The 18,770-nt window shown below is 34.3% G+C and overlaps 1 protein-coding gene across 1 annotated transcript; it reads left to right on the top strand.

The window, feature by feature from the left end:
• The first annotated feature begins 259 nt into the window (after positions 1 to 259).
• LOC149921846 (uncharacterized) lies at positions 260 to 18,550 on the top strand. Its single transcript, XM_090162817.1, has 11 exons — positions 260 to 394; positions 7,503 to 7,676; positions 7,877 to 8,023; positions 10,162 to 10,199; positions 10,264 to 10,400; positions 12,150 to 12,238; positions 13,612 to 13,702; positions 15,172 to 15,357; positions 16,608 to 16,692; positions 16,900 to 16,944; positions 17,791 to 18,550. The coding sequence occupies exons 1-11, from the start codon at positions 388 to 390 to the stop codon at positions 17,875 to 17,877; spliced, it is 1,086 nt and encodes a 361-aa protein (XP_090018943.1). The 5' UTR covers positions 260 to 387; the 3' UTR covers positions 17,878 to 18,550.
• Positions 18,551 to 18,770: the final 220 nt, after the last annotated feature.

Raw genomic sequence — 18,770 nt, 5'->3', positions numbered from 1 at the left:
TCGATCGTTGGTATTTAGCGCCACGTCGTGGAAAGGTTTGGTACCGTTTCTAAAGTACAACTAAAAAAGATAAGTAATTATATAATTTAGACCACATAATTTCACTTTAAATTAAATGTACTAGTTTATTGTCAAAACGAATTACCATTTTAATAATATAGTTAGCCTATACATATAGAATACTTGGATATTCAAACATATCAGTCGATAACGCGAAAAATCAGATAAAACTTCCAAGGTCTCCAAAATTCATATTACAGAGAGGTTTTACAAATTCTGGGGAATGGAGCTTTGAATACCACTACACTTCAGTCCGTTAGTGAAGTTATTACTTCGTGCTAGGAATTTCTTGAATCCAACGAAAATAACAGCAGTTTTTCAACGAGAATGGCAGGTCAGTTATATCTTGGATTAATTATTAATAATCATAATTTATCCAAGGTTATATTGTCTTAGAAATAAATGTCAGACCAGAAGTAAATAATCTATTTTATGAGATAAGTATTCATCTCCTTGTAGTGCTAATGTCATTCGATTGAAACAACAAAGACGCTGTGATGTATAATATAGGGTATCTTCCCTTTTGCGCCGAATCCCATTCGACCGAATTCCCATTAGACCGAATTCCGCCAATGTTTTTGATGAAATTAGCCCAAAGGCGGGTTTTGTATTTTTCTAATCGACCGACGCAATATTCACAATTGAGCGACCGCAAAAAAAAAAAAATTTCTTTCTACCCCTTTTTATTTTTTATGGAAGCGTTTTAATACATTTTTAAGTCTGTTAGGTTAGGTTAGGTTAGGTGAGGTTAGGTTAGGTGAGGTTAGGTTAGGTTACGTTAGGTAACACTGCATGCTGTTCTGACAGATGCTGAAACGGATAAAACCGAATCCTAAACCCCTGAGAAGTGCGGGTTTTTCCGAGGGGCAGATCACTTTGTTACAGGATGTCCTAATAATCATAATTAAAAATTTAATCATGATTTAATCTTTTTTAATCTTTGTACAGCCAAAGCTACAGATTTAATTTTAATCTAATCTAATCATGATTAAATCATACGAGGGTGTCCTAATAATCATTGGAGTGAGCTGCCCCTCGGGTTTTTCGGTCGAATGGGACAATCCCATTAGACCGAATCCTAAATCCGCCAAAATGCGGCTTTTTCGGTCGAATGGGACAATCCCATTAGACCGAATCCTAAATCCGCCAAAATGCGGCTTTTTCGGTCGAATGGGACAATTCCATTAGAGCGAATCCTAAATCCGCCAAAATGCGGCTTTTTCGGTCGAATGGGATTGGGTTCGGTCGAATGGGATTCGGCGGAATGGAGCAGATTCAAATGTAGCATATTTGTAATTTATAAATAAGTACATTAGATATATATTATCAACTTCTGATCAGACGTATTCCAACGAGAGAGAAAAGGTGTGAAATATATATTATGTTTATCAATTGACTCTTTATTTAAAACTTTGGACAAATTATTTGCACTAATAAATAACGACTATATTTAGATAAATAATTGAGATTCTAAAATTAAGTAATAATTTTAATATAAGTTTAGATGAATTTTCAATTAAAATTTTTCCCGTTTGAAATAAAAATAATGTTAATTCTAGATTTTCTGTTACAAAAATTATCTACAGAAATCTAAAAATCTTATAGAAAACAAAGAAAATAGAAATCTATAAATTTCGGATATTTGAAAGTTTTTACATTTATATAAAACGTTTTAGTAAATTTTCTATAGGATTCCATAACTGTGCCATACTAATACTTTGCGCAATGGTATATTTGTAGCGTATGATTTTGTCGATTGAAATCCTGTCTCTAATGAGGCTGAAAATTTATAATTTTCGTTTGTTAATATTTTTTTAAACTTTTTTCGGTGATTTAAACATGACTATAGTAAGTCTGAACATTAAAACGTGTTTTTAAGTTTAAATTTTCAAATTCATGCAGTTATTTTTATTTACGGTAGAGGTCGCCACAGCAAAGAAAGTCATTGCTTTTACAACGATTACTTATTTGTTGTTAATCATAATGAGAAATGGAACGTATAATTATAACACTCTGAAACCCTATTCCATACCGTTAATAATACGTAGATAAAGCTTAACGTTATAAATTGATATCTAAAGCGCAGTTCTTAGAAACAGTAAATGTATTCAAGTAAAACGATTCCTAGACTCAATCCCTGCCTTCTATAAACCTATGCCTTAAAGAAAGCAAACTGTTACGGATCACATGGCTTTGTCGGTTTCAAAATGACACGCAGCGCCTCTCGTGGCGAGCTCGCGCGTAACTTGGTTAAAAGTGTTTCCCCGCCCCATTGAAATTAATGTAAAGTTGGCGATAATTAAACGTTAATTAACCTACCAAATGATATAAGAAATATTCCACTGACAATTTTTCCCGTTTATATGAACTTAAATGTAATATAAAATCGTCTTGAAAAATTGTTTATCGCTTTATAACATTCAAAAATAGCAATTTTAACGCTCCATGTAGATAATCGAACAGCTGCTCGTCTATGTAAAGTTTGGGTTGTCAACGCGCGTATTAGAAAGCAAAATGAGATTATAGAAAGTAGGTTGTAATTCTAAACGATATTAATACTTTTCGCGAATTTTATCATCAGTGAATTATAAATATGACTTGAAATAAGTTTCAAGGTTTATTTAAAAGCTAGTTTCATAACTTTTCATCCATTGGTTCGTTCACAAAAGACAAAAATTTTAAATCGGTGCCCAGTCTTAAGCCTCGGTTTAATCTACCGCATATTTTGAAACGGAAAAACCCGAGTACTATCGTTAAATGATGGCGAACGCTAATTGTAATCGGAAACAAATAACGAAATACGTGAGATTTTTGACGTTAAATGGACTAGGAAAATATTTTAGACAATCTACGTATAGAAAAGGTCAAGCTCTTTTGGTAGGCAATCGTATATTGAACGTTAGGGAAACAGTGAACGAAGACAGCTCAGTAGTTCAAGGGCAATGCACACGAGAGACGTCGGTGACTAAAAAAGTCTACGACATAACAATTAATGAAAGTTATTTAATTTTAATTGTCATATAATTTCTATAAAATATTACTCTAGGTTGTACAAGATAGAAATATTTAAAATTCACCGGGAATCACCTCTCTCTCCCTAGATGTGTATCTAGGCATACGCGTGAACTTTAAGCCCGCCTATTTCTAAAATAAAACGATAAAATATATCTTAAAGGCTTTTTTTGGGTTTCTTTTAAATTCAATTATTATGGTAAAATGTTAATCAAATATTTTTATCTCAAAATGATTTGTTAATTTACTTTAAATCATCGCTACATTTACATTAGCGTCAACGGGAATAGTTTATTTTTAACCAAGTTAGGCGTGAGCTCGCCCCTAGAGGCGCTGCGCGTCATTCGCTCGTACTCTATTCTGTCATAAGCCTATAACCTCTAAGTTTGAAACGCCCATAGCGCCCTTTGTACCACCACTGGACGGGCGAAAAAGAAGAAATCAGGCGATAGTATCGGCACCTGGTAGAGATAAATTGAAGCTTCTTCCTTCCCCCTTTCTCTCTCTACGCACCTCTTTCTTACCAAAGCAGCTGGCATCATGCATTGCGGGACGCGTTACGTTTCTCTTTTCCGCCACCGGGTGGATTTAGCGCTGTACTTTCGCCAGTCGTTTGCTTGAACCAACAATGCCTTTCGATTTAAACTTAGGGTTGATAGGCTTATGATACTGTATAAATATATTCTTAAACCCGAAATTTCGATGAATTTTTGGATTTCGAAGATTTATACACTCATTTAATCCCGCGGATCTAGAGAAATAACTACTCGTCGGAGATAAATTCTAAAACCACCATCGGATTCCTGACACTTCAATCCTCCACCTGTTCTATATTTCAAGTCAATTAAGGTTTTAATAAGGAAATAATTAAATGTAAAGGATTTTTCGGCTCTGAAAGCTACACTCATTTAATTAGCGGAATCTAGAGAAAAAATACTTATCGTAATCAAAATCTGACACCACCACTGGATTCCTGACATCGCAAACAAGTGCCTTTATTATGTTTCAACTTAATTACGTTTAGTTTTAAGTGCATAATCATTGATTTAAAATGAATATTTTGAACGGCTCCAGTAAAAATCGACGGTTGGGTGTATCGCCTAGAAGGGGAAAGACAACGGGGGGAGAAACGTTCATATAGGGGGAAGAAAAGGGGGAGACAGAGCTCGTTACCGGCCAAGCTGTTTGCCTACGTTCGGATTTTCGGAAAACGGAAAATAAAACTAAAGTTACAGGTCTGTGATTAAATTGGCAGAAGCTAACGTTTCTTCAAAGGTGCGAAATTCAAGCTTAGCCTCGGATTTTCATACCCGTTTGTGGCGGAAGTCAATTAATTGGGGCTCATATATCAAGGTATTGTACTAAAAACATAAAAAAGTTTTCGAAAGTCTATTAAAATAATTTTGACCATACCAAAATGTGTTTTCTCAAGACACTGAAATATCACGTCACGTTAAAAATAAAACTTCTTTCGATTGATTTCAATCAACTGTTATTTATCAATTTATATCGATCGAATGACACGTAAATGTATTGTAGTCCGAATTTTACAAAGGGGCAAATATTATACAAAAACCAGTTCTGCAAACTGAAAAAACGGTGTTTATTCCTTATAAATAGTACTGCTATCAAGGGACAGACTTTACAAAGCAACAATCTCAATTAAATAATAAGATTTTTTGATTATTTATCTGACAAAGGAGAGTACCCGAGGTGTTTATTGCCAATTTTGTTCAAAGTTGGGCGTAATGTAGACCTATATGAGATATGAAATTTCCCAAAAGGAGACGTTGCTCTACCCATTCGATTTGCCATGGCAACCGAAAATGTCCATGATCACTTAAAACAATAATAAGCTATTTTTTCCTGATTTTACCCCAAAATGGTTCCAATTTACCCAAAAATGACGAAATTTACCTAAATGTGGTACAAATTACCCATTTCGTGATTTTAAAATTTAAAAAAAAATTCTGTGAAACCGAGATTTTTTTGTTTTAAGTTATCAAAAACATTTTCGGTTGCCATGGCAAATCGAATGGGTAGTGCAACGTCTCCTTTTAGGAAATTTCATACATTACGCCCGACTTTAAACAAAATCGGCAATAAACACCTCGGGTACTCTCCTTGTGAGTATTTATTTACGTTGATGGCTAATAAATCCAAATTCCACAGAAATAATAATAAAATCCTATTATTTAATTGAGATTGTTGCTTTGTAGTAAGTCTCGCATAATAATTTTAATACCTGTCCCTTGATAGCAGTACTTACTGTTTAAAAGAAATAAACACCGTTTTTTCAGTTCGCAGAACTGGTTTTTTGTATAATCTCTTTACACCTTAGTTAGTTAAGTTCAGCATTTACAAAAAGTATATGTAAACGGTAAAACACATTTTTTTACTATTTTTCTTCGCGTATATTATAAAAACGCTGTAAATAAACACTCTCGCTCTAGAACTTCAGAGAAAAAGATTCTAAAATTAAAACTGTTTATAACAGAAGAGTGTAATAAAAACCAAATGCAGTTTCCGATGGATGCGATTTTCCCAAATAACCGCGCATTTATAAACCGCACTACGGCTCAAAATTTATCTTATGTATTACTCCGCCTGACGATGTAAGATGATCAAATTACACTCCATAGGGATGTTTACTTATTTGTAAACCATATTTTTTCCATTGAAATGATTTTAGAAACTCAATATAGTAAAGAATTTCACGACGTACTATTTTTTCTTACGAACCGAATTTTGAAAAATCAGAACGAGCCAGTTCGGGTACACAGGGGCGTACCAAAGGGGTCGGATTGGGGGAGGTCAGCCGTTGATTTCCCAACTCTATCCCTGATTTTTCCCGAGCATTGAGTTCGGTCTCAGGGGGGTGCTGACGAAAGGTTTTTTGGCTGACATTTCATTTTGCCAGCTCTACCAAGCTTTGGGGGGGGGGAGACTCCCCCCTTGGGGACGCCCCTGCTTGTGCACGTATCTAGCAGTATAGATAGATAAATACTTCTCTCATATGTCATACACGTCTGGTTAGAGTAACCCGATATAACCCCTGTTTTAAGGTCTTTATCTCCTGGATCTCTTTAAATAAACCGTCCTGGTATTTCAGAGGACCAAACAATATAGGGTAGCGGCTGTTGCCGCCTTACTTTTATCAGCGCTGCCAACCAGATAACTTTATCGTACCAACAAGTGATAATTATCGTATTTTTGGAAAATATCGTTATAAATAAAACATAATATTTTGAAATATTTTGTAAAATATCGTTATAAATAAAACATAATATTTTGAAATATTTTGTAAAATATTTAGTAAAATGGGTGCGTAAATGGAATATTAACGTTCAGTATTTCGGTACAATATTGGACACTCCCTTTTAAGGCCTAGTAGTTCCTTACGGAGATAATGGTTCAAAATGTTGAGTTTTTCCGTAAAGAACGCCTTGCATGCTATATTACCTTTAAATGAACTCCAAAGAAAGTTGTACACCAGGGTAAGTGGTGCACTAAACATAATTTCAAGGGGCAGTAGCTAGTGACTCACGTGGTCTTTGATAACTTCCCGCTAGACGGCCATTTTGTTCCTGTGGTAAAATACAAGGTTGTTCAAAATGCTTTTTTTTTCAAATCGCCAAATTCTAAAAACTTTCTCCATAACTCGAAATGCAAAATGCATTTTCAAAATAGGTTTTTCTAAATGCAAAATGTAAAATTTTTTTACAGCTCAAATTAAAACACAAAATGTTTTTACAAATGCACTCTGTTTACTTTAACCACTAGCTGTGGTAACTAATTATTAATTCATTAATTATTATTATTATTATTAATTAGTAATTATTAATAATTATGTAGAGATTTCAAAACCATCCTCGCAGCCAGCGTGGAAAATAAGGCGGTAGCACTGTACCAATGTTCGTCTGCTTCTGAGTAACTGAGTATCGCCATCTATGATTTCTTAGGAATAAATAGCAGACGAACTTAATCTACAAAGGCTTCGATGATGGTACCACAGTAAAAACATTTTGAAAATGTTTTTCCACATATCAAACCCACAAAATGCAAAATAGTTTCCTAGAAACTCAAAATGCAAAATTAATTTTGAGCAACCCTGGTAAAACAATTCCCGAATACTTCTATTTTTAAATCCCCCTTTGAACTTCAATCCTGGCTACGCTACTGTGAATCGAAAGCTGTGGTTTCTTTAGCGTACTTCTGTGGACTTAATCTCAACGAAATTCCTAGCTCATTTCAGACCCTAATTATCCATTCAATTTACTTTATCGTACTTAGAACAAACGCACAAAATTATCGCTCAAAACCATAATTAAGTTGGCAACGGCGTTTTCCCCTCATTCGAATTGAGACGCGAATATGTGAAGCCCGTCAGAGGGAAATAACCTGGCGAATTGTGTTCCCTTTTCATTTAGGCCTAGTGGAAGGATCCCCGTCAACGGCAGAAGCGGGAAGCCAAAGCATGGCCGTTGCAGCTCGCGGCAGAACGACGTCGATAGTTCACGTTTTATCACAGTTTCCAGGATTAGGATGCGCCCTTGAGAAAATTCTACCTTCGGACGTGGCCGTTAAAGTAGTCAGCTTATCCGGTAAGTGGAATCCTGGAAAATGTCCCTAACCGGTTTCGCGGAAGTTCCAAGTTTCAAACCGGTCCCCTTTATTTTCCCAAAACGCGGGATCGAAGATCTTTGGGGATATCTCCGGCGGGGGCCACGGCGTGGGGAACCCAACCTTCCCGCTCGTATTTTCAGCGGGGACCGGTTATAAAGGTCGCTTTTTTCAATTCCAGAAAAGCGTTTCAATTGGAATTTGAAATTGAAACCGGAAGAGAAGGAACAAGTGAGAAATTGCGAGGTGCTTGTGGCCGACAATACTCTGTTAGGACAAGTTATTTACGACGTCCCTAATTTAAAATGGGCTCAAGCCACATGGACAGGTATTTTTCATCACATTTTATTTATTAAATTTATTTATTTTTTGAAAAAGTTGTATTCTAGTTAAATTTTAAATTAAAGGCATTTAAGGTAATTTTTGCAGGATTAATTTGATATTTTAGTGAAACTAATTTTAATATTAAAAGCACGTGAAGAAATGTACCAAGAATTGATCTATTTATTGATCTCTATATATAAATAAATCAATTCTTGAATATACTTTTCCAAGAACTTCAAATAAGCAAGAATGTTTTTATTTATATTTCAAATAAGACGAATATAAGGTTGCTCGCGATCCACCAACCATGATGAAGAAGTGTTTCCTTAAAATGAAATAATACCAATATACACACGACTGTAGATAATATAGCTATTTTTCTGCGTGTCACGAGTCCAAATTTTATTTTGGTTTCTTGGCTCGCGTGGCTTACACGAGCGCTTCAAATTTTGGAGTTAGTCGTGACTTCAGAACGCCGTCTATATTTATAATAACTACTGTCGAAAAACAGTGACATTAAACCTCCGAGATTTTATATTCGTTTCGTGTATAATTGCTATAATTAGTTTTATTACTGGTTGCGTAAAACCTGTAACCGCAACCAGAGTACCCAGTAGTAGCAATTTTCCTGCAAATTCGGGGAGGAAAAATTATTAAATAATTATCTGTAATGTAAAAAGCGTACACCGCATTACATTTCAATAATTAATTAATCGTCCCGACAATGTAAAGTTAATCATTTATTTTTCGTGATGTATTTGGCACCTTTTTTCTTCCAATACGCATTTTCACATGTACATGTTTCCAGCGTTCAAAATTTTAGATATAATATATGCTTCTACAGTTACTTAGATCATTCGGAACACATGTGCTTAAAAGAGTACTTATACTCTTACCATAAAAACTTGTTGATGTTAATGGTAAGAGTAGGCGTAGGGAGCTGTTGGCTCGCGTGGCATGAAGGTCTCGCCACCACCCTCCTACGCATTGTAACCCGGCCACCTGTAATAATAAGTTAAAAGGAACCACCTATGGACTGCATTGTACAGGATGAAAAATTGGTGAATAAGTAGATAAGTCCATAATGAAAAGGGATAATAAAGCTAAACCCTAAACAAATTTGAAGAAATTTAAAAACTTACTAATAGCTCGTACCGATAGGTCTTCGAGCGGATGAAAACGCGAAACTCGGACCAAATAGATCTTCGAGTGAATAATTAAATTAAATAAAAAAAAAAAAAATTATTTAATTTAATTATTCACTCGAAGATCTATTTGGTCCGAGTTTCGCGTTTTCATCCGCTCGAAGACCTATCGGTACGAGCTATTAGTAAGTTTTTAAATTTCTTCAAATTTGTTTAGGGTTTAGCTTTATTATCCCTTTTCATTATGGACTTATCTACTTATTCACCAATTTTCCACCTGTAATAATGGCTTGAAAAGTCGCTAGATAAATATGGAATAAGTGGTGCCTGGTTATTATTATTATTATTATTATTATTATTATTATTATTATTATTACTATTATTATTATTATTATCATCATTATTATCATTATTTTTTAATTTTTATTATTATTATTATTATAATAATAATTATTATTATTATTATTATTATTATTATCACTATGCTAACATTCTCAACATAAGCTATTTCCCCAAAGTGACGAATTTTGGAAGTTGACAAATTGCCATTTTAACAGTATTGCGATGCATTGTTCTTATTTAATTAACATCACAAATCGTTGGATAACAGGGCTGCCACGCATTTTCGATAAAATAATTCGAATGATAAATATATGGCAACCCTGTTAGTTAAAATTGCAGACTGGAAAACAGTGTTGTCATACATTTCCGAGGCGAAATAAATAAATTAGAACTAGTATAAATGTATGGTAAGTTGGTAACTGTATTAGTCAAAATTGCAGACTGGAAAACAGGGTTGTCATGTATTTGCATTGCAACCCTGTTAAAATAGCATCTGCTTCAACATCGTCCATTAGTTAGCTTCCAAAAACCAGCGCTAGAGGGAAACAGCAACAACGACTGTTAAGGTTGTTTAAAAATCATTTTAAATTGAAATTAATATGCAAAATGCTTTGGTCTGGCTTAATTGCTATAATTCATTTAAATTGTATTTCAGGGGTAGATCACTTAATGTCAAATTTGGATCCTCAAAAGGTACGCTAATTTTAATTTAAATAATTACGAGTATTTTAAGGTTAAACGTAATTTTTGTTCGCAGCCGAAACCGTCTTTTTTAATGAGTCGTTTGTCAACCGATGACTATTCCGCCCAAATGGCAGAGTACGTCATGGCCCAAATTGTCAACAGAGAAAGGATGTTCTATCAGTTCTGGGATATGCAAAAAACGAAAACATGGTACGCTTGTCTTCTTAGAATATACCAAGGAAGCCATTTATGTTACTGAGAACGTACAACGTTAGCAACGGGTCCTAATTCTCATATACTAGTTCTGCTGTTTGGTTAAATAGCTCAGATCTTAGACGCGGTTTGAATATAACCCATCATGTATTTATTTATATTTAGGGATAAAGACTACGTTTATATGATCCGAAGGCATCGTTATCGAGTTTTTCCCAGACGCGAGAAGGGGGAAGTCAATCACGTCCGAAGCCGAACGTATAACAGGGCCCCCAGAAGTCCTATAATTCCTATAAAATCCTATATTTCCAAAAATGTCCTATAACATCATAGATTTTTATCAAAATCCCCCAAAATTCCTATAAAATCCTATAATATTGATATTTTGCCCATTTCAAATCCAGCCACTCAGTTAAATTGCTAGATTTAGCTATAGGATAAATTCCTATATGAAATTCATTCTAGTCTATACTTTTGTTATTGTTAACATGGTTAGCTAATAGTATATTGTAACCCGGCCACCTGAATTAAAGGCTTTAAAAGTCGCTCGATGACTTAGACCTAGGGTGGTGCCTTGGGTATTAGCCTAGCTGATTATTATTTATTTTTGTGATAAAATGGTTAAAGGAAAAGTCCAGGTTTGTTAAAACTTGGGTCTATTTGAAAGATCATGTTTAAATAAACTCAAAAATATCAGTCGTAAAATTGTATCTTTTTTTAATGACGAGAAATTAATTTTTAAACGAGCGAAATTTACCGCCAAGCGAGCTGCCATTTTCTTTCGCCTTCCCTCCGCAGACCGCGCGCGGGGAACAGAGCGCTGTTAAAGCCTGTTATAGCGCGAACAGCGCGTGATTAAAGTCCTAAAACGTCACCCCGAAACAAAAAATGGCAGATCGCTTGGCGGTAAATTTCGCTCGTTTAAAAATTAATTTCTCGTCATTAAAAAAAGATACAATTATACGACTGATATTTTTTAGTAGGCCTATATTTAAACATGATCTTTCAAATAGACACAAGTTTTACCCAACCTGGACTTTTCCTTTAAATAGTTTCTATTTTTTAAGTTAAAATCAAAGCTTTATTTCTCTAAATATAGTTTGTTTTTAAATGGATAAAGTTAGTAAATTAAATAGCCTATAGTGGGGGCTCTGGTATAAATAAAGACATTCTTGATATAATGTATTCTTTTCATATCAGTAGTGTGGCGGTTTTTGAAACTACTATAGGATATTCTAATTCATGAGATTTAAAAACGGAATGTATAGTTTTACTTCGTGGAAATACATGGAACACATTTTAAATTCACCCAGAATTTTAGTAAGAAAACGAATTTGGTTTATGAAATCATTTTCTGGCGTGCTTATTTTAAAAGCCTAGGTCGTCCATTTGTTTCGTTGGCGGTCACGAATCCGTTCTATTTTAAATTTAAGAGTTTCGACGTCGCAGAGATCAAATCCATTAAGTCGTCCACTAAGTTGGGCGACAAAAGACTATACGTTATATTCCAAGTAACGTTTTGCATTGCTACCCCCATTTATACGTTCTCCGTAGCATAAATACGTTCTTCTAAAGGTTTCACAATAAATGAACCGAAGTAATCAACGGCCTGTGATTTTTCCCATAAGCCTTTTCGCGTTTTGTACTGAATTGTTGATTAACTTCGTAAATACAACATTGATTACTTTGAATCAAAGCACATGACTATTATAAGTTTGCCTAATTTTGTTTTCGCCTATTTCGAAGGGATACCAGTATATACGATTTCCAAGACTACCGAATCATCGGGGAGCTCACCATAGGGATTCTGGGTGGTGGGGTTTTTGCTTCTGCAAGTTAGTATGAAACATTCAGGTACAGTCTGTTTCGAAAAAAGTGAGAAGCTATCGTATCGAGCTGCGACATTTCTTTCGCTATTGACTGTATACATCACTAATCTAGACACCAATTCCTACGACGCGGTAGTTTGAATAATACTAAGCAATTTAAGCGTCACCAGGATCTTTTTATGGAAAGGTTAACGCATTGGCTTTATCTAACGTGTAACGAATTTCAACCGTTCGTCACAATCGTAGTTTGCTTCTGATAAAGGGAAACTTAAGCCGCGTTCACACTTACCCCTTAAATCGCTTCGTTTAGATAACTAGTTTGCAAAACCAGCGTGATAAATCGCTTCGTGTTGGTTCGGGAATCAACTTGTCCAAGTCCGCTCGCTTAGAATCGCTTTCAAAACGACAAGGCGGGGAAGTCGTATTTTCCAAAATAATGGGAATAAAATTCTAAATAATGTCCAATAATATTACTGTATGTAACATGATTAACTAATTGTTTTGAGATACATTTTAGTATTTTCCAAATTCTAGTCATAATTTGAAATGGCGTTAAGCCTTGGCTATAAGCGAACCGGGCTTAATAGATTTCGCACGTGTGAACCAAGAATTATCGTCGGCGGTCAAAACTGGCATACAAACCGACCTAAACTGGGTTTTAGGCTCTAGTGTGAACGTGGCTTTAGTCTATCACCGTGTCCAGGAATCCATAACGCTACTTGGAATGAATATCCCTCCATATCCCCTTTTTGGTATTTTGTGGCGGGACATTCTGGGTGGGGCCAAAAACGCTTATACCGCGATACATAACGGAAAATTCGTTGACGTGAAAGGCCTTGTGTTTGATTGGTTATTTGTTACAAATATACAGATATTTGTATATTTCATCCATGGTCTTTATTAGTCGTCTGCTAGTTTTCATCATCGAGAAAAATGCCAGAGCCCGTCGGATTAGTTAATTTAGATGTTTTTCCGGAATTAGAATCCGCGATAAATGAGTCATTAAAACCAATTCATTATTTCGAAAAGACAGTAGTTTGTGACCAAGCTTGAAAGAAAAGCTTAGAGCTCTCCGTAAAGATCAAGTCAATTCCATAGTGCTTGGCACCTAGGAGCAACAAACACAAGGAGAACGCAGCTAGCCTTTACCCAGGGTGAAACTGACGAACGAATTGCACAAAAAGGGGAAGTGCTCCGACCTCTTCCATTAAAGAACCTGGTTGCCTCTTTAAACATAGCCTTTTACGTTTTCTGTAGTACACTAGTGACTGTTTTATTTTATTTAATTAAGCCTGTTAGCACTAAAAAGCATTTCTTTCTATATTTCTGCCAAAATGGCGTTGCCAATTAATTGGAAATGCCTATTTTTTCTTTTGCAGTTGCCAAATTGCTGAAAGCGTGTTCGGCCAAAGTAATCAGTTTCGTTCGAACCCCAAGAACGGGCAGCGAAAAGCCGTTAGAATTTGATCAGTAGGTTTGTTCCAACAGTCTTAAACGTATTCTTGATTTCTTTTAACAATCTTTTGTTGAAAATACGAAAGTAACTCCATCTATGTTCATGTTTTAATCACGCAGGAAGAACTTAAAAAGTGCATTTAACAGAGTTAAAATAGTTTTTAAAGTTGGATAAAATGAATTTTGAACGATTCTATTAAATTAAATAAATCGATTATTTTTATGGTAGAAAACTTCCCAGTCATGCAAGGGCCATAAGTCTATAACTATGTTCCATACGTTTATCTGTTAGTTGAAACAGTTACTGGATCATTCGCGTCATACTCAAAATCATAAACGCCTCTAATTAGAAAATAATGAACTTAAAACAAATTACGACAAGGCCTATTCACACGAGATAGCATATTTATAAAACACAAATTGCAACCAAGTTGTTGCGTGTGAATGAATAACATATTTACATGACGTGTTGGCCACACAAACGCTTCTGTTGGCTTTTCTGAACAAGGCTTATCTCCAAATATTTAAATCTAATCATTTTAGTACACATCCTTTTGATTATACGAAACTAAGTGACGATATGAATTTTAAAAACCTTAATGGACATATTTCGTAGTAGAAGAGGTATCTTTTATATATTACAATACAAGTAATTTTCTTGCTGGTTAACGCGAGAAATTTTAACAAGTTTTCTTGGAGCGTGTGAACGAAAATGAAACTAGTTTTGCGAACAAAAGTAGAAAACTGCGCTTACCAACATAGTTGACCAAAATTGTGTGTTCATCGACGTTTTAGATGTTTTAAATATCCCGGAATTTTGGTTAGAGATTTGTCACAAAAAGTATGTGGGAGGATTTTTATAAACTTAAGCCAGAGCTACAGTGGTCCGAGGTGGAAAAATCGACGAGGCAAATAGAATGAAATAAGAAATTAACTGGAATATGTGGTAAATAATGGATAATATATTTTCTGTTGAAAAATCGTTAAAATTTGCATCAGAGAGACAAAAGCCGCAATCGCACTAAAGCTTAAAAAATACAAAAGTCGGCTTGAATGCCAGTTTTGACCAATGAAATTGAGAGAAACTCGCAATTAAAACCATAACATGAACGCGGATTTATTCAGATAAAAGAGATTTTATTCCAACCTGTATGTTTGTGACTATGTTTTGTTGCATTTAGTACTCTAAAATCAATAGCTAGGAAATTTCATTCAAACTAGTTGTTTTTAGATTTTAACGTGCAATATTCTTTTACTATCCTACTATAAAGTATTGACCACTTTTTGAAAAAATTGGGATTTTGGTAACACTGAAAGTGTCTCAGTGTTTGAGTTTCTAGATAAATACATTAATATACATCCAGGGTGTCCAATAAATACATATTAATTGTCGTACTGAACGCAATAGTTGAAGATACTTTCGTGAGGAAAATGAAGTTTTATATTTTTTTGGCTAAATTGGAATCTGTGGATTTTCGTTTCAGAATGGAGACTGATTTGTCGGTGGTGCTGAGGGAAAGCGACTACATCTGCAACACCCTGCCGAGCACCCCGTACACGAGTGGCTTACTAGACGGAGAAATGCTCAAACAGTGCCTCAAAAAACCGGTTTTCATCAATCTTGGACGAGGCGACATCATCAACGACGCCCATTTAATTCACGCGTTGAAGTTCGTTGCAACCATGAATGTATTCATTTCTACCATGAACTGAATCGATACTATTTCTAAACTGTGGCTCAAAGATAGACAGTAACTTTATTCATGTTTTAAGACCATTAGCCACAGTACCTGGAAAATATGTTTAAGTCAGGGAAATTCTAAAATGAGTCTAAAAGTTTGGGAATTTTAAGAATTAGTAAAGAAGTCGTAGAAAGTCAGGAAATTCTAAAATGGGTCTAAAAGTCTGGGAATTTTAAGAATTAGTAAAGAAGTCGGAGAAAGTCAGGAAATTGTAAAATGTGTTTATAAGTCTGGGAATTTTAAGAATTACCAAAGAAGTCTTAGAAAGTTAGGAAATTCTAAAATGTGTCTAAAAGTCTGGGAATTTTAAGAAATAGTAAAAAGTCGTAGAAAGTCAGGAAATTCTAAAATGTGTCTATAAGTCTGGAAATTTTAAGAATGACTAAAAAAGTCGGAAAAGTCAGGAAATTGTAAAATGTGTCTATAAGTCTGGGAATTTTAAGAATTAGTAAAAAGTCGTAGAAAGTCAGAAAATTCTAAAATGGGTCTAAAAGTCTGGGAATTTTAAGAATTAGTAAAGAAGTCGGAGAAAGTCAGGAAATTCTAAAATGGGTCTAAAAGTTTCGGAATTTTAAGAATTAGTAAATAAGTTAGGGAAAGTCATTGCAATTTAAAAATGGGTCTAAAAGTTTCGGAATTTTAAGAACTAGTAAATAAGCCTGGAATTTAATTTTAGTTCCAAACGTTGAATGTTTACTAGAACTTTAGGTTAAAAATTGCGAATTTTTGTTTAAAAATTTTATTCCGTGAAAGCTTTGGCAATCCTGAACGAACATGTCGCCTCAAAATCACTAAACGTTTCACTTAACGTTATCGAAATTTCACGCGTTAACCGGCGAAGAAAATAGCTATTAATTCTTAGAAAAATACCTATTAGAGTACGAAATTTATTCATTGTAAATAAGGAAGCTGTGTATTATTGATATTTTCGCTTGTTTTTGTTAAACCGAAAAGGTACGTTTAAAATATTACGAATATAAAAATTGGTGCTAAGCCTTGGTATTAATAAATACAAAGTTTCAAAAATAACCTTGTGCCGCGGCACATTGGTCTTTACAAAAATCGAACCCCGCCCATGTTTGATCTAGTGGTTAGCTAAATATTCATGGTAGAAATTAATACATTCATGGCTAAAATATAAATGACCACATAATTAACCAATTTCATTAATTAATTAGAGAAAAATGGATAGCCGGTGCTGTACTAGACGTTTTCGAAACCGAACCCTTGCCCCCCGATAGCCCATTGTGGACTACGCCAGAGGTGAAAACATTTATACTGTAATCATTGTAATGTATTAGTTGTGATAGCCGAATGTTTAGGCAAAAGGTTTTACACATTTTTATGAACAAAATAGTTTTTTGCTTTAATAGTAAACATTGCTCGCTCGCCGAAATAGTTATTTAATGTATCAATCTATTTGTAAATTTTTAAAGCGTAAAATTTCTAATTAATCTTGATTTCGCGCAGGTAATTGTAACACCTCATGTAGGAGCCAATACACACGTGAAACACGTAAGTTCATTTTAAATTACCGCCAAGTACGAATACTTGTCTTCTTGCCAATTGTAAATTACTCAACAACTTACCTTTTAAAATCGTGAATAGCTGTTTGCATAAAACTACTCTGGTTGTCTATTCCCGCCCCCGAGGAGGCCCCTAGAGCTTTGACACTATAAAAAAACAATTCAACGCACTAGTATAGTTACTTTCACATCAAATGTTTTTGGATGCATCGAGCCAAAAAGGCGGTTAATTATAGTTTGATGTATCATAACGATTTTGATGACAGTGCAAAATTTTTGTAGCCCGTGATTGCCATAAATTCATATTGCGACCACGAGGGCTTGATATTTTTGTTCATTAATATGTTTTGAATTTATCACCCTAACGATCTAGGAGATATAAAAATTAATGCCCAATTTGGAGGCCCGATTATCCAAATTGATAGTGAGCTTAACATTTCTAATCGATTGTAATGTTATTCACATTTTTCACCCTAACGATTTCGTAGATATTAAATGCCCAATTTTATCAGGTTGCTATTGCCGAAATTGATAGTTCCACCACAAGAGGTTAACATTTCTAAACAATTTATATTTATTTAAATTTTTCACCCAAACGATCTCACAGTTATGAAATACCCAATTAGTTAGCCTCCGAATTACTCAAATTCATATTACCACTAAGAGGCCTTGATATTTGCTATCGTTTGATGTACTATTTACATTTCTTAGTACAGTGATCTCAGTTATATCAATTGCCCAATTTTAGGGTCTCTATTTTATGCAATCAACTAATAGCGTTAATCCCAATGACCACTAAAACTGAAATATTTGTTCCTCTGTTCCTTTCGTTTAGGTCACCAAGTGCTTTTTAAATAACTTCAATTTGTACAGAGCCGGGCAAAAACCTCAATATCTGATTGACTGGAATAGAGGCTACTAAAAAATAAAAACGCCAAAGAATTAGTTATTTAATGAAATTGAAAAACAAATTCCATCGTCAATTTTATAGGGAAATTACTTTATAAAAAAATGATAATTTATAATAATAACATAAAATAGAGATTTTCATTTCTATTTAAGGGTTTTTTATGGATTTTTCTATTTTCCCCGTTTGCTACTATTGTGGAATTTATTAAAGCAAAATAACGCTATTGCAATAACAAACAGATAAGACGTAACAATACTAAATCAAAAAAGGCCAAAATTTTAGCGCTACCGAATAGGTCAAAATCGATTATTTTGAAATAATGTTTTTAAATCAGATTTAGTTCTTGTAATAGTTTATAAACATGTCCGGTATTTAGAAGCTTAGAAAAAAGTTCCACCTAACTTTACTGCTCAAAATAGGTCGATTCGTTTCGTCGTAAAACTTTACCGTGCTGTAATCGTGTTAGCATGGTTAACTATAAATCTTATCAAGTATAACATCCATTTACTCTTAGAAATTAGGCCTAGCGGTGGTCGATTAACTCCCCTTCCAAAGAATAAATAAGTCTATCCAGTATGGCAGGAATAACGAAAATAGTGCTAATAAGAATTTCTCGTATTACTGCAATTTATAGTATTGTAATATAATATATAATTATAATAAATTCATTTAATAAAATGTTAAAGCACTGCACCTTTTTTATCTCAAGGTTGTGGGTTGTAAAGAATTGGGGATTTAATAAAAATCTTAAAATATTTAAAGTGTTGCTGTAAGTCAATTATATTTAATTTTACTGGTATAAGAATTTTCTAATATCACGTATTACCAAGCATTATCATGCACTACCACACAACTAAGAACTATGTAAGATATCATTGTCCCCTTCTTCCATCTACCATCTGAAT

Source organism: Leiobunum rupestre, chromosome 11 (assembly GCF_980474605.1).
Source record: "Leiobunum rupestre chromosome 11, qqLeiRupe1.1.hap1, whole genome shotgun sequence".
NCBI classification, from domain to species: Eukaryota; Metazoa; Arthropoda; class Arachnida; order Opiliones; family Sclerosomatidae; genus Leiobunum; species Leiobunum rupestre.
Note: the sequence above shows the minus strand (reverse complement) of the source record. Positions and strands in the feature narration are given on the sequence as shown.

What these genes read in the sequence shown, in the direction of transcription:
- LOC149921846 (XM_090162817.1), top strand. An exon ending in CAAATTTGGATCCTCAAAAG is followed by an intron (nt 10,200 to 10,263) that starts GTACGCTAATTT and finishes TTTTGTTCGCAG; the next exon opens with CCGAAACCGTCTTTTTTAAT. An exon ending in AAGCCGTTAGAATTTGATCA is followed by an intron (nt 13,703 to 15,171) that starts GTAGGTTTGTTC and finishes TTTTCGTTTCAG; the next exon opens with AATGGAGACTGATTTGTCGG.